This window comes from Octopus sinensis, linkage group LG4, assembly GCF_006345805.1.
Source record: "Octopus sinensis linkage group LG4, ASM634580v1, whole genome shotgun sequence".
Lineage (NCBI taxonomy): Eukaryota > Metazoa > Mollusca > Cephalopoda > Octopoda > Octopodidae > Octopus > Octopus sinensis.
The window spans coordinates 89,230,733-89,244,008 of NC_043000.1; the positions used below are offsets into that span (position 1 = coordinate 89,230,733).

General features: G+C 33.7%; 1 protein-coding gene across 1 annotated transcript in view; it reads right to left on the reverse strand.

Moving 5' to 3' along the window:
* Positions 1 to 5,106: 5,106 nt before the first annotated feature.
* The window catches only part of LOC115210527, a 139,410-nt gene continuing 131,240 nt past the window's right edge, over positions 5,107 to 13,276 (reverse strand). Inside the window, exons 31-35 of the mRNA XM_036502240.1 lie at positions 12,540 to 12,650; positions 10,480 to 10,503; positions 9,866 to 9,985; positions 5,882 to 5,914; positions 5,107 to 5,263 (exon numbers count right to left, since the gene is read on the reverse strand). Of these exons, the coding sequence (XP_036358133.1) occupies positions 5,241 to 5,263; positions 5,882 to 5,914; positions 9,866 to 9,985; positions 10,480 to 10,503; positions 12,540 to 12,650 (311 nt within the window). The 3' untranslated portion in view covers positions 5,107 to 5,240. The remainder of the gene's footprint in view (positions 5,264 to 5,881; positions 5,915 to 9,865; positions 9,986 to 10,479; positions 10,504 to 12,539; positions 12,651 to 13,276) is intronic.

The window sequence follows — 13,276 nt, forward strand, 5'->3', positions numbered from 1 at the left end:
CTGAGAATGAAGAACAAGTGAGAGGAGGCAATAAAGATTTTCTAATTATAGAAATGGGGTATAGGGGATGTCATAGCTCCATATAAGGAATTTGTGTGGAAGACAGCATTGTCACAACTAAATGCCAATTACTACTATTTGATGAACAAATTCAGCGTTAGGAGAACTAGGTCAATGTCAAATGGTCACAATAATATGCATATCCTCACAACAATATTGGAGAACACTATAAAAAGGAGAATTTAATTCTAAGTTTGTAATGAAGTTTTTTAATCATTTATGGGTGTTAAACTAAAACCAGTATGGTATATTCTTTCCTATTTGGTTAAACATATTTTGTAAAGATATCTTAGACTAATTATATATTAAGAAATGGAAGTGAGATAATCAAGGTGAACTGAATAGTTTCTTTATGGACATAGGATTCATGCTATTTAGTATTCCTACTATTTGGGGTTCATGCTATTTAGGAGTCCAACTATTTAGAACTAAATATATATATATATATATATATGTATGTGTGTGTGTGTGTGTGTGTGTGTGTACGTGTGTGTGTGTATACCAGTCAATTCGAGGATAGCAGATCCTCGTCAGAGATTAAATAATCCAAATATTTCATTGGTTAATCACTATCATAGGAGAAAGTCTCGATGATATGTCAGGCATTAGTATAGTAATATATATTGTTAATAATGAAAAAAAGAATATTCTGAATTATAGTAGTATGAATAATTTATTTGTATGATATAATGAGGTTGACACCGCTTGGCAACCGGTGTTGGTTTTTTATGTTCCCGTGACATTAGGGTTCAGTAAAGTGAGGCCGATAGAATAAATAACCTATCTCTAAAATTAGTGGGTGGTTTGTTCGACTAAATCCTTCAAGGCAGTGCTACATCATGGCTGGAGTCCAATGAGTGAAACAAGTAAAATATAAAAAATAAAGAATGACTGTAAATTTAACAATAAATTGGTCTTTTCTACTCTAGGCACAAGGCCCGAAATTTTCGGGGAGGGGACCAGTCGATTAGATAGACTCCAGTACGCAACTGGTACTTAATTTATCGACCCCGAAAGGATGAAAGACAAAGTCGACCTCGGCGGAATTTGGACTCAGAACGTAACGGCAGACGAAATGCCTATTTCTTTTCTACCCACAAGGGGCTAAACACAGAGGGGACAAACAAGGACAGACAAACGGATTAAGTCGATCACATCGATCCCAGTGCGTAAGTGGTACTTAATTTATCGACCCCGAAAGGATAAAAGGCAAAGTCGACCTCGGCGGAATTTGAACTCAGAACGTAACGGCAGACGAAATACGGCTGCGCATTTCGCCCGGCGTGCTAACGTTTCTGCCAGCTCGCCGCCTCGATGACTGTAAATTGGTGAAAGATCACTCAGGGCAGAAAGACGTTTTGAAGGATTGGCAAAAAAAATTAATAAGAGAAGAAATGCCTCTGGCATTCCTTTCTCGACCAGCAAGTATTCTCTGGGTTATTTCCCTTGTAGTATATCATTTATTACCCCTGCTCTTAAGCTGAGCTGTCAGTTAAGTGTAAAGAGACTAATGCCGGTATTCTGGCAGTTATATAAACGGTGCTAGAATTAATAGAATATGAACAAACACATTAAGAATCAATGAGTGTAATGTAGTTGTGAGCGCTTACAATATGGATAGTATTATTCTATGACGTCAAGAAACATTATTCCTGTTACAGCTTAGCTGTCGAATGATTGGGTACACTTATGAGGCATGTGAATGTGAAAAGAGTATTGAAAGGAAGTTAAATTAAGAACTCGTGAAAGAGGAATATTCAAGTATTTAGAATAAAATGTTAATCACTCCAGGAGAGAATTACTGTAAATCAAGATTTATGCAGATACGCATTCTCAATACAAATAGGAAAAAAGAAAACCACTAAGGTACAACGATGAATCAAATGACGAAGTGAAATCCGAATTAAAAAGACTGGCAGATCAGATCTACGCAAACATACACAGCTGTAAAATGACCAATGCTGAAAAAACACCATAAAGCAAGGGTGTTTTTATCAACGTAGCTATTATTAATACATTCTGGAAGATCCAAACCTTAAGATGCTAACCGCTATTGGTTTTAGCCATCAGAATACACTTCTTCCTTTTAGATAATATAAACAACTGCAATCAGTATAGTCAGGTTCGATTCTGCCAGAGCGTATAGTAATGAATAGATAGTTATTATTCGGAGTCTTGTTGCTATGCTTGCACTTCATGAATTACTATCTGTTTAGCAGACATCAGTACACATCAGCAAAGAATTTATCAGATTCATTGATCTAAGGATAGCTTTGAGTGAGGAGACAATTTAAGCAAACTAGCACCTGTTGTCACATACACATAGTATATCTACACACGACGGGCTTCTTTTAATTTTCATCTGCTAAATCCACTCACAAGTTTTGGTCAGCCCAGGACTATAGTAGAAGATACTCGCCCAAGGTACCACTCTATGGGATTGATTACTGAACTATGTAGTTTGAAGCAAACTTCTTACCACACAGCCGTCCCGCATATCATGGCATTTCTCTTTCTCCCCCCTCTCTCTCTCTTTACATATATATATATATATGTGTGTGTGTGTGTGTGTGTGTGTGTGTGTGTGTGTGTGTGTGCGTGATTTGTGATAATGGCGCACTCCTTTGGACGGTTTAAGTTAATTAGCCCGCAGTTAGAAGTCGTTTCAAGTTGATAAACGTAAAATGTATAATTACCAATTTCGTTAGCATTTTATGATATGGTATTAAGCAACCGAGGTAATGAATAAAGTTTTTTTAACACAAATTTGGAAGTTAGTAATAAATGAAAGTTCATGAAATGAGATCGCAATTGCAGTAGACATTAAGGATCCTATATCTTACCTGAAGCGTTTTGTAGCATGTAGTTATTTTACTTGTAATGCCTCACACAACCGCTTTGAAGCTTTTTACAATGAAAGTCATGTATGATAAAGAAAAGCAAACATTTATAACAAGCACACAAATAGAATAAAATAAAGGTACAAAAATAAATGTCAGAGCACGCTTATGAGCGAACAGCGTGCGTGAAGTAAGAAGGGTCATTCAAGATAATGTACTGTTAACAGCAATCACAGAAATGAAGTAAAATATCAATGAAATGCTTGTAGGAAGTCTGATTGCTAACGGCTACAGTTTGGCGTAGATGTGAATATTGCAGTAGAGGAATAACTACTTTAGGGCTACTTTGTAGACGACATTTTTGGTTCTTCTTTCAGGAGCATTAATTATAAATTGTCCGGATGGCCAACTCTGGAACAACCAATGTAGTACTGTCCATGTGAAAAGCATGAAGTTGGAATTCCAATCCGATAACTTTCAGTGCTTTGTTAATTGTCATGGTGAAGCTGAGTCTGAGAGGATACTGAAGTCTCCGTGTATAGTAGCGACAGTCTGTTGAGGATAGCGGAAATTTCGGAATAAAAGCTGTATCCCGTGATAATTTGGACTTCAGTGACATGGTACATCATTTGTTTTACCACAAGGCGAGTTCCATTGCATAGTGTGGGTGCGTTTATATTGCATAGGAGGATGACAGGGCAACCGACTTTTAAGTGAAGTTCATGGGGAAGGAGTCCTGGAGGATGTCGGGAGTTGAGAAATTCTGTTGGAAAGTGTGTAACCTGATCGAGGTCGGTAATGGTGTCAGCTGATCTGCAACAACGTTCTTGAGAATGTAGCTTACTGAGTAAGTCGTGGTGACAGCTGCATTTGGAGGTGCAAGAACAGCCTTTTACTAACGTGCAAATATGGGCAGATTGCAGTGAATAATCATTGTAAAAATTGTATAACTGTCACAACTTTCTATGAGTAAAAGCAGAGAATATATATAATATAGATTAATTTCTGAAGGTGTTCAAAAAATAACTAAAAGTCGATTTAAATTGCATGGCTGCCTCAAGGAAGTGCTAATGTGCAAATATCGGTGGTTTGCAGTGAATGGGCATTGTAAAAACTGTAGCAGAAGACGAAGTGAAAGTAGCCCGACTACGTCATCAAGAAGTAACGATCGTTGGTATTTGTTGTTTACCTACAAGAAGGTATCTCCGTACCCTAGGGCCTGCATTACTCATTATATGGAAACTTTGAAGAGTCTATGACCATCTCTAGAACATAAGTGATGTATGTTCTCAGCATGAACGAATGAAAAATATTGATTTGAAGGAGGAATCAAGAAAAAGACCTGCACATACACACGCACACATCTTCCGTTTTATCATATATATGAATATATATATATATATATATATATATATATATAAATGGCGGTGCCCCAGCATGGCCACAGCTCATTAGCTGAAACTGAAAAAATCAAATCAAAATCAAAATCATATATATATTCAAATATACGTTTATAGCATATGTAGACTTATGAAGAATACAACTATGTTCAAGTTTGACTATTTTTCATTATTGATTTCTCAAACTTCCTTTTTAGTCCTTTACTTTTGTTTTGTAACAATATTGTTCTTACATCCATTATTCTGGTCTGCAACGATGAGAGAGACTTTTCGTTTGCTTGATTCTGTTTCTTTCTTTCTGCAGATCAACTGTCGCGCATGTTGTGTTCTGAGTGCGCCCTGCATTTAATCGCAACAGGTTTAAGAAATAACTTTGCAACTTATAAAAGTATACATGGCTATATCATTTTAGAATGTGTGGGCAACATGTCAGTAGCTACAAATTATTACAAAAATGATAGTGTAAAAGTCTCGGAGCGTCAGACAAACGGATGTACAAAAATTGTATTGCTTCAAATCAAAGATAAAGAAGGGTTAAGGGAATGGGGAAAATTTTTCATATAATAGACAAAACAAATACATGCACATATTTACACATCACGCATGCACATATATGTGTGTGCGTTTACATATATATATATATATATATATATATATATATATATATATATATATATATATATATACATTCATACATACATACACACATATACGTATACATGTATGTTTGTATGTATGTAAGCTAGTAAAAGTATTTGGTCACGTTTTGCATTTTTACTTTCTTGTATTAACATAACAAACGAAAATTGATTGTTAGAATATTAAATGTTTTATTTTCACTTCTTGAACATACATACATATAAAAGAAAATGCTATAATAAGTGTGAATATAGAGAAAAAATGTTCACAGTGCCGGATAATAGTATAATGATACATTGGTTTATTCAGAACCATGTGCAGCACCTGGAAATATAAATGAATATATAAATTAACAAATGAATAAAGCAATACCACAATCCTAAAACTGTATTAATAGTTACTAAATAAGAACTTCATTTCGAAATTACACACACGCACACACATACTCACAAAGACACACACACACACACACATATACATATATATATATATATATATATATATCTATATATATATATATATATATATATATATTATATATATATATATATATATATATATATACATGTACAAATATGTTTATATATATATACATACATACACACACATTAGAGAGCGAAGTTCACAATCATGAGATAGTGAGTTCTATTCCCGGACCGGGCAGTATGTTGCGTTCTTGAGTAAGACAATTTATTTCATGTTGAAATGAGTTGCAACGTCACTGCTGCCAAACTGCATCGCTCTTTGCCCTTCCGTTTAGTCGGCATGGGGTTGTAGCAGAAGACTATTGGCCAAGGTACCATGCAGTGGGACTGAATAGGGTCCCATGTGGTCGGGAAGCAAACTTCTTATTGCACAGAGATGTGTGTGTAAATATTTTCATACTCCGCTTTCAAACGTTAAATTTAGCTTAAATTTTATGAAATAATGTACTATACTTACTTGCTTCATACATCACGGCAGGAACCTTACGGTCTGGAAAAAATAAAGTGAAAAGACAAATGAGAGAATTGAAAAAAAAACTTAACAGAATATAGACAGATCAAATTTAATATGTTGAAACAATAATTGTCTACTTAGACAGAAGGGAATTTTTTTCTGATAAAGCAAATTTATTGTTCAGTTAATCGAAGGTATTATACTGTGAAATTTGGTTTTATGTTATCTGCACATTTTTCTATGTGTTCACTTAAAAGAATCTGTCTGTATTGCAGGAACAGGGTCTGCTCTTTATGTAGTGGTTCTCCATCATAATATCATACTCGTCTGTCCTATATAGTGATGTTCACAACACGAGTATGTTATTACATAAATTAGACTTTGAGAGGCACAAGTGAAGTTGGTTTTAATTGTGAACCTCTCCTCTTGTTTGAAAAGGAAATTCGAGCCTTCGTGTAGGTTGGGACATGTTCCACAGATTGGGCGTCCGTTGGTTTCGTGGTTGTCGTGTAAAGTTTCGCATGGTAGAAGTCTCTTAAGCGATTTGTGCTGCTTTTTGCACTTGATGAATTTATGTGCTTTCAGGATGTTGTTTATTTTTGGGTCTCTAGCTAGTAAAGGTAGATTTTGCACGATAGTGTTGTATGCCTCATTGTAACTAGTGTTGTGAATTGATATATACAGTAGTGCTTTGAGATGAGGTGCACTATTGTGCAAATCCTTTTTGTCAAATTAAAGAGGACATTTATTTTGATGGGTTTCGGGTGGCATGAGCTAAAAACAAGATATTGCTCCGAGTCCGTTGGTTTATGATAGATGTCAGTTATAATTTGGTTATTGTGAATTGAATGTTACGGTTTATATCATTTAGTGTTGATTTGAATTCCAAAAGCTTATCAAGGATCTCCTTCCAAATGATAAAACAGGTATCTTTTCCAGTTTTCACCATATAATGGTGGAATGGACTTCACAGTTTTCCCCTTCTACAAGTGCAAAGATACAATTTCTATACAAGAACGTTTAAATGAAGAAAATTTATTCATCGAAAAATACAGAACGCGTCTAAATATGCACGCATAACTAACTTTGATCTCTATACATATTTTAATTCACGATTACTGTACATATTTCTCCCTACTTTTCTAGTTTTTGAATTTTTATGTATGAATATATTTCCGCCCCTCCCTCTCACCGAAAGAGGAACAATTATCTCCCCTGTTCACAATAATAACAATAACTAACCACCTCCCCTTAGTATTTTCTACTTGTTCAATCATTAATTCATAAACCCCACACACAACAAAAATATTTTTATTAAGAAAATACGTATGTAAATAAATTTCATTGTCATGATAAGCGAAGGTGAAACCGGTCGATAAACACAATATAAAATATATTAAGAAATATATTAAAATTATGTAAAGTGAGTGTATGCATTGATGCATGCATATATACATACATATATTATATATGCATGTCTTTGTGTTTATGTATGCATGTATATATATATATATATATATATATATATATATATATATATATATATATATATATATATATATATATATATATATATATTATATATATATATATATATATCTCAAAGTGAATAATTGGCAAATATGATGCTGTTGGATTATCTAGACAACCGATACTGAAATATCTACCGCTTCAAATGATTCTAGCACTAAACTTGTTTATCCATCACTGAACCCTTTTCTTATAGCTCTTTTTTTTTTAAAAACAAAGTTGTTGTTATTGCTGCAGATGAAGATTAACCCACCCACGAATTGTTGAATCATGTTTATGTTCAAATAAGCCATCTTGCTTATTTCTTGGGGTCTGAACATAACCTACCTGGAGCTATATTGTTTCATGTGGTTTTCTCTTTTTAAGGCACTAGTGGATTGGCTGCTACTTCTAGAAAGCTGAGTTGTCCCATAGATACTCCCTCGTTGCGTAAAGGTTATACACAGAAGGGAAATAAAGTAAATCATCACCTAGGTATGATACTGAGGTATATAATTCGTCAACCAAAGGGACTTAAAAGATTAAATTTGTCCACCAGAAATGGAGCCAAAAACAGCTGATGAAATCAAACTGTTTGAAGAACTAAAAATCCATCATGACTATGTTTATGTACCATTTAAAAAGTTGAATGCTCTATTATACACACTGAAGTTAACTAGGGTGTTTGGAATCCCATTAATACAGAGCTTCAACTTCATACACCCTTTACTTTCTTGAGAGTTATATACTCAATATGATTTGAACTCACTGCAGTTAGACAATGAAACTCGTTCCCAGGCCTGTAATGTCTTGCCTGAAGTGAAATGATGCCAAAGAAGGATAAAAACTGAGTTGTAGAGACTAATTCAAACGGAAATCCTTCTTGACAGCATGGTACTTCGTATTCTATTGTTATCTTGCAAAGTACAAATATTTCTAAATGATAGTCGTATATGGATTGCCTGTTGATTCCATTAGCCATTCAATCCAAACGTTCACAATCAGACAACCATTTTTAAGCATTTGGCTGTACTCGCAATTTATTTCAGCTATCTGTATTCATGACCGCATTTATTGGATTTAAGTGTTGAGTTTTATGAACGAAAGTTGATTCTGAGTAGGAAATCTTTAACTCTGAATGTTTACTTGAACCGTAATGACTAACTTGAAGTGAAAAGAAAGAACAGCCTTCAGTTTGTAAAGAAAGAGAAATAGCATACATAAATTTATGCATGTGTGTATTATTTTAGGGAATAACAAGTTCAAAAGGAAGCTGGGTTTTGCCACGTACAAAAAGGTAAGTCTGAGAGGGACTAAAAAACCTATTTGATTCATAATTGTTAGTCCGACAAATTATACATTTTGTTGGACTAATGATTATAGATGAATATATATGTGTGTGTGTATGTGTGAGTATGTGTGCGTGTGTGTGTATTTGCGTATATCAAAGACAACAGATACAGTACCATGATGGGTCAGGAACTACATCATATTAAGAATGGCTGCAATGCAAGTAAAAGACCGGAAGAAACTTGTCACATATGCAGTTCAAATGCGATCCGATGAAGAACCAATGAAGAAGCTTTATATAAATTCAGTGACTAGCTGGCGCTGAAGTATCTTGATGTAGTCAGAGTTAATAGTAACGTGGATAATTAATAGGAAAAAGTATCCCGTTCACATACAATTAACGAGTATTGCATTCTGGGTCTCATTCAGCGTGAGTTGTTTATGGAATTAACTGATAATTGGGATAACTTGGACGATTTCTGTCAAGCTGTGTATCTCAACGATCATAATGGAGTAATGATATGAAATACGTTATGAAGCGTAAATACATCCGAAAATGTATTTGCTTAATAGCTTCCTTACTCATGTGTACATTTTAATTTAATTGTTGCTATAGAATTTTATGTTAAAGATTGTTTTGATATTACTCAGGTAAGGAGGGACAGCGGCTATGACTTATGCAGGATCTTTTAAATCGGATATTATAATGTAGACACGTTGATATTCCAGTAGTTGTTTGCACTTTTTGTTTTTATCTTTCTTTTGTTTGGTAGCATTAAGAGATTGGAAGATTGCTATCTATGCACAGATGAAGCTGGGAATCACGGCATTATTAAAAGAAGATTATAAATGAAAATCCGATAAACTTAGAGATTTTTTTTTTATAATAACCGAAGAATATTTTGTTTAGCAAAATTGTTCAGATATTTGCTAATTGAAAAACATCTCAGAAAATAAAACATGTGATAAAAATACATAGCTTTTATAACAATCGCGTCTCCGTAATTTAACAGATGTAGTGGTGTGATAAATGTTTAAAAATATCTAAACACCACTATACACTTAAGTAACAAATTGATGCTTGGATAATAGATAACAAAGTATTATACAGTGTTTGGTTTAAAGTAGATTTTTCATGTTTATGTCTTTAAAAGAATGTATTGGGAAAAGGATAAAAACTAATCTTACCGCAATAATGACAGAACCGTTGGCAGTGTGATAGCCCCCATTTGTAAAGCGATCCATGACATACGTCTATCTTATAACCGGGGCAATTTGCATCTTTATCGTGACAGTTTGGATATGGGTCTGAAAAAAAATGATATTTAACATAGTGAATCGCAAACTTAGAAGTATGATAAATGTGGCTCTATACTTATCAAATTGAGGTCTTTTTAAGAGCTCCAAATTCAAATTTTGCGGTGATTGCTTCGATTGCTAATGGACACCGAGTAGGCAGAGTGAAATGGAGTGTAAAAAAAAAAGAACATGGTGACAATAATTTGGGCATTATGCCATTTGTTGAAGGAGAAGGGGGTTATATAATGCAGTAAATTACTGGTACTCCTTTTTAAAAAAGTCTTAAAGATATGAAAATCAAATGACAATGGCAGCATTTTAGACCAGATGTGTGAGGAACGAGACAAAATCACGAAATAGATTTAGTCCCACCTGCAATAACACCGGCCATCCATGTTGCCGATCAATGTTATTAAAGAAGCTAACATACATGTCTTTGCTTCCGAAATCAATTACATTTCTAATCAATGATTAAAAAGAGAGAAAAAATACAGTCTACATACCAGGTGTGCTTCCCGTAAAAGGTACTGGAATAGAAAATAATGGAAGAAATTATAAATTACAAACATTTCGAGTATATAACCAGGTTTACTGTACTTTCAGTTATGAAAGATTAATTTGTACGTATTACATTCTCTATTCTGCATGTTATACGTTATCAATTTGTTGCAAACAAGTCGTACCCAGAAGTTTTGAAATTCTTTCAGAAGAAACAATTTTTGATTTTAAAGAAGTACAAAATTCTAATTTCCTTGTAGCGTTTCGTGAAAGCCACATGGAAATCTTACGTTATTTTGACTTATTATTATGTGTATGTATATTAAGAAAGACTGCGGTGTTGAATCGTAGTATGAAAGTGTTGAATCGTAGTTCAAAGGATTAGTGAAAAAAAAATTTCAGAAGTACTGTTCTAGAATTAGCAAATTTGACCCAACCTTGAGTGCATGAGTATCGAGCTGGATAGGTCATCACTAAAAGCTAATTGAAATAACCTATTTTTCATTCCGAAACCCCAGTAATAACATGGATCCTTACATTTTCGACTTCATCCCTACGCCTATTCAACCATTACTGACACGAACTCTTTCCCTGTAGCAAATGTCATTGTGAATACTGTCTATTGTTCAAATGAAGTATTCTATCCTCCTTGTTTGATTCTCGTCAAATGAACGTAAACAAATTAAATCTTGCGGCACTCAAAATTTGTACCACTCAAACTGGCTCTGTCCTTATCCCTCTATTCTTTCCCTGGTTCTCTATTCCACCAAAGTAGCTCGAAATGATGGTTAATCAGTTCATCATACGTTAGAACAGATACATTTCATAAAGAAAAGGATTTGAAGAGCCAAACATAATTGCTTAGTTTCGGTTATCTTATTTCCTTAAACATCCTCTCTCTCTTGTATAGTTCCAGAAAATAATTTTGCTATAACAATATTACAGTATATATCTACCCAGTGTTCTCTTTATCATTCAGCGATCAACCGAGTGAATTGAATTCGTCGAATTTGTAAAACTAAAGGTCAAGATGAACAAAGAGATATTGCTTCACTGAAAATTATATTGTATTACATTATACTTCGTTATATTATATATTTGATCAAGCATGTATCAGTGCTAATGTGATAGTAAATTGCACACTAAATACAGGATTATTGAACAGTAACGTAATTATATTACAATTGTAGTAGCCTAGTAATAATAACAACAACAACAACAACAACAACAACGACAACATTTGATGGGATAAGAGCTCGGCTTTAAACAAACGTAAAGTTGGTCTTCCACAAATAGCTAACTTAAGAAGATGCATTCCCAAAGCCAGAATAAAAGCAAAAAAAAAAACGAAGAAGAAATTGAATACTTAATGAAAACACAAGAAACAAACACCAAAAATAAACAACAAAAGCATTAATCATAAAGATACGACTCACAGACGCAATACAAATGAAAATGTATGCAACAAAAAACAACAAAACTAAACTCAAAGATATCTGCATAGTATTGACCATGAAAAAAAAAGACGAAGAAGAAAACAACAATAATATGGATTCGCAAACACAGCTCTGTGTAAAACTGCAAATTTAGAAACAATTTCGATAAAATCACGAAAGAGAAAATTAAAAATGAATTATGAAAAATACATTTATCTTATAGGGATCGCGTTATGTTCAACCGACATCTATGTTTTACATAATTATCACTATTACATATAAAATGCTGGACTAAAATCCATATCAGTTAATGAGGTCAGTGTTTAGGACAAATAAGAGTGGACTTAACATATGAATGCAGATGCAACAAAAATGGAACGATCCCTCAAAATACACACACACACACACACGCACACACACACACACATATATATATTTATATATATATATATATATATATATATATTATATATATATATATATATATATATATATATATATATATATGTAGCAAATCGGCCACATTTTTGATGGTCTACTCGAAATAAAATAAGTTTATATTTCACAGTGCCTGAGTGTGAATGTGGTGGATATGGTTACTACCTATTATAAATTAAAGCTATACTTACCACAAAGGTTACAATGTTGCGGACAATTGTCCACTGCCCAGCTACGTAGATTCGTGTCACAAGGGTTAAACGAGAACTTAGAGCAATCCGTCTTATCTCGACAATCACCCACTGAAAATTAAAGAGTTTTCAAATATATAAATTAAAGAATTTTCAAATGTATATGATAGTATTTTTTGTTGTGTCTGGGGAGAGTCATTCTCTTTTCATGCCTTATAATTTAACACACCGTTAAAATTTCCACTTATTTCTTTTTTATTTTTCTAAAATTTTCTTTGCGTTTTGCAACTTTTTCAATAGTTTTGACTATTGAAAAGGTTGCAAGACGCAACGAATATTTTGGAAAAATAAAAAAGAAATAAGTGGACATTTTACCGGTGAGTGTGTTAAATTACAAGGCACCATAAGAGAATGACTCTCCCCAGACATTTTGTTTCAGTGTAATAACAAGCTCATGCAGCCAACTGGTTTGTTATCTAAGAGGGTAACTAATCGTTTATTTAATTTGATTGACTAATTCTCAGCAGACTCAGAATAGACCTGGAAGAGAGAGGACACGTCATTGATGAGATCGTGAATAGCGTTGAAAGGACTTTGACAAACAACTGATAAATTGTTCAGCAAATAGATTAAACAAACGATCGATTATTTAGTTGGTTAGGCAAAGCGCAAATAACTAACAATAAAGGAGCTATATTGAACCAGTATTTGTGTTCATTATTGGTGTAATGACCCTC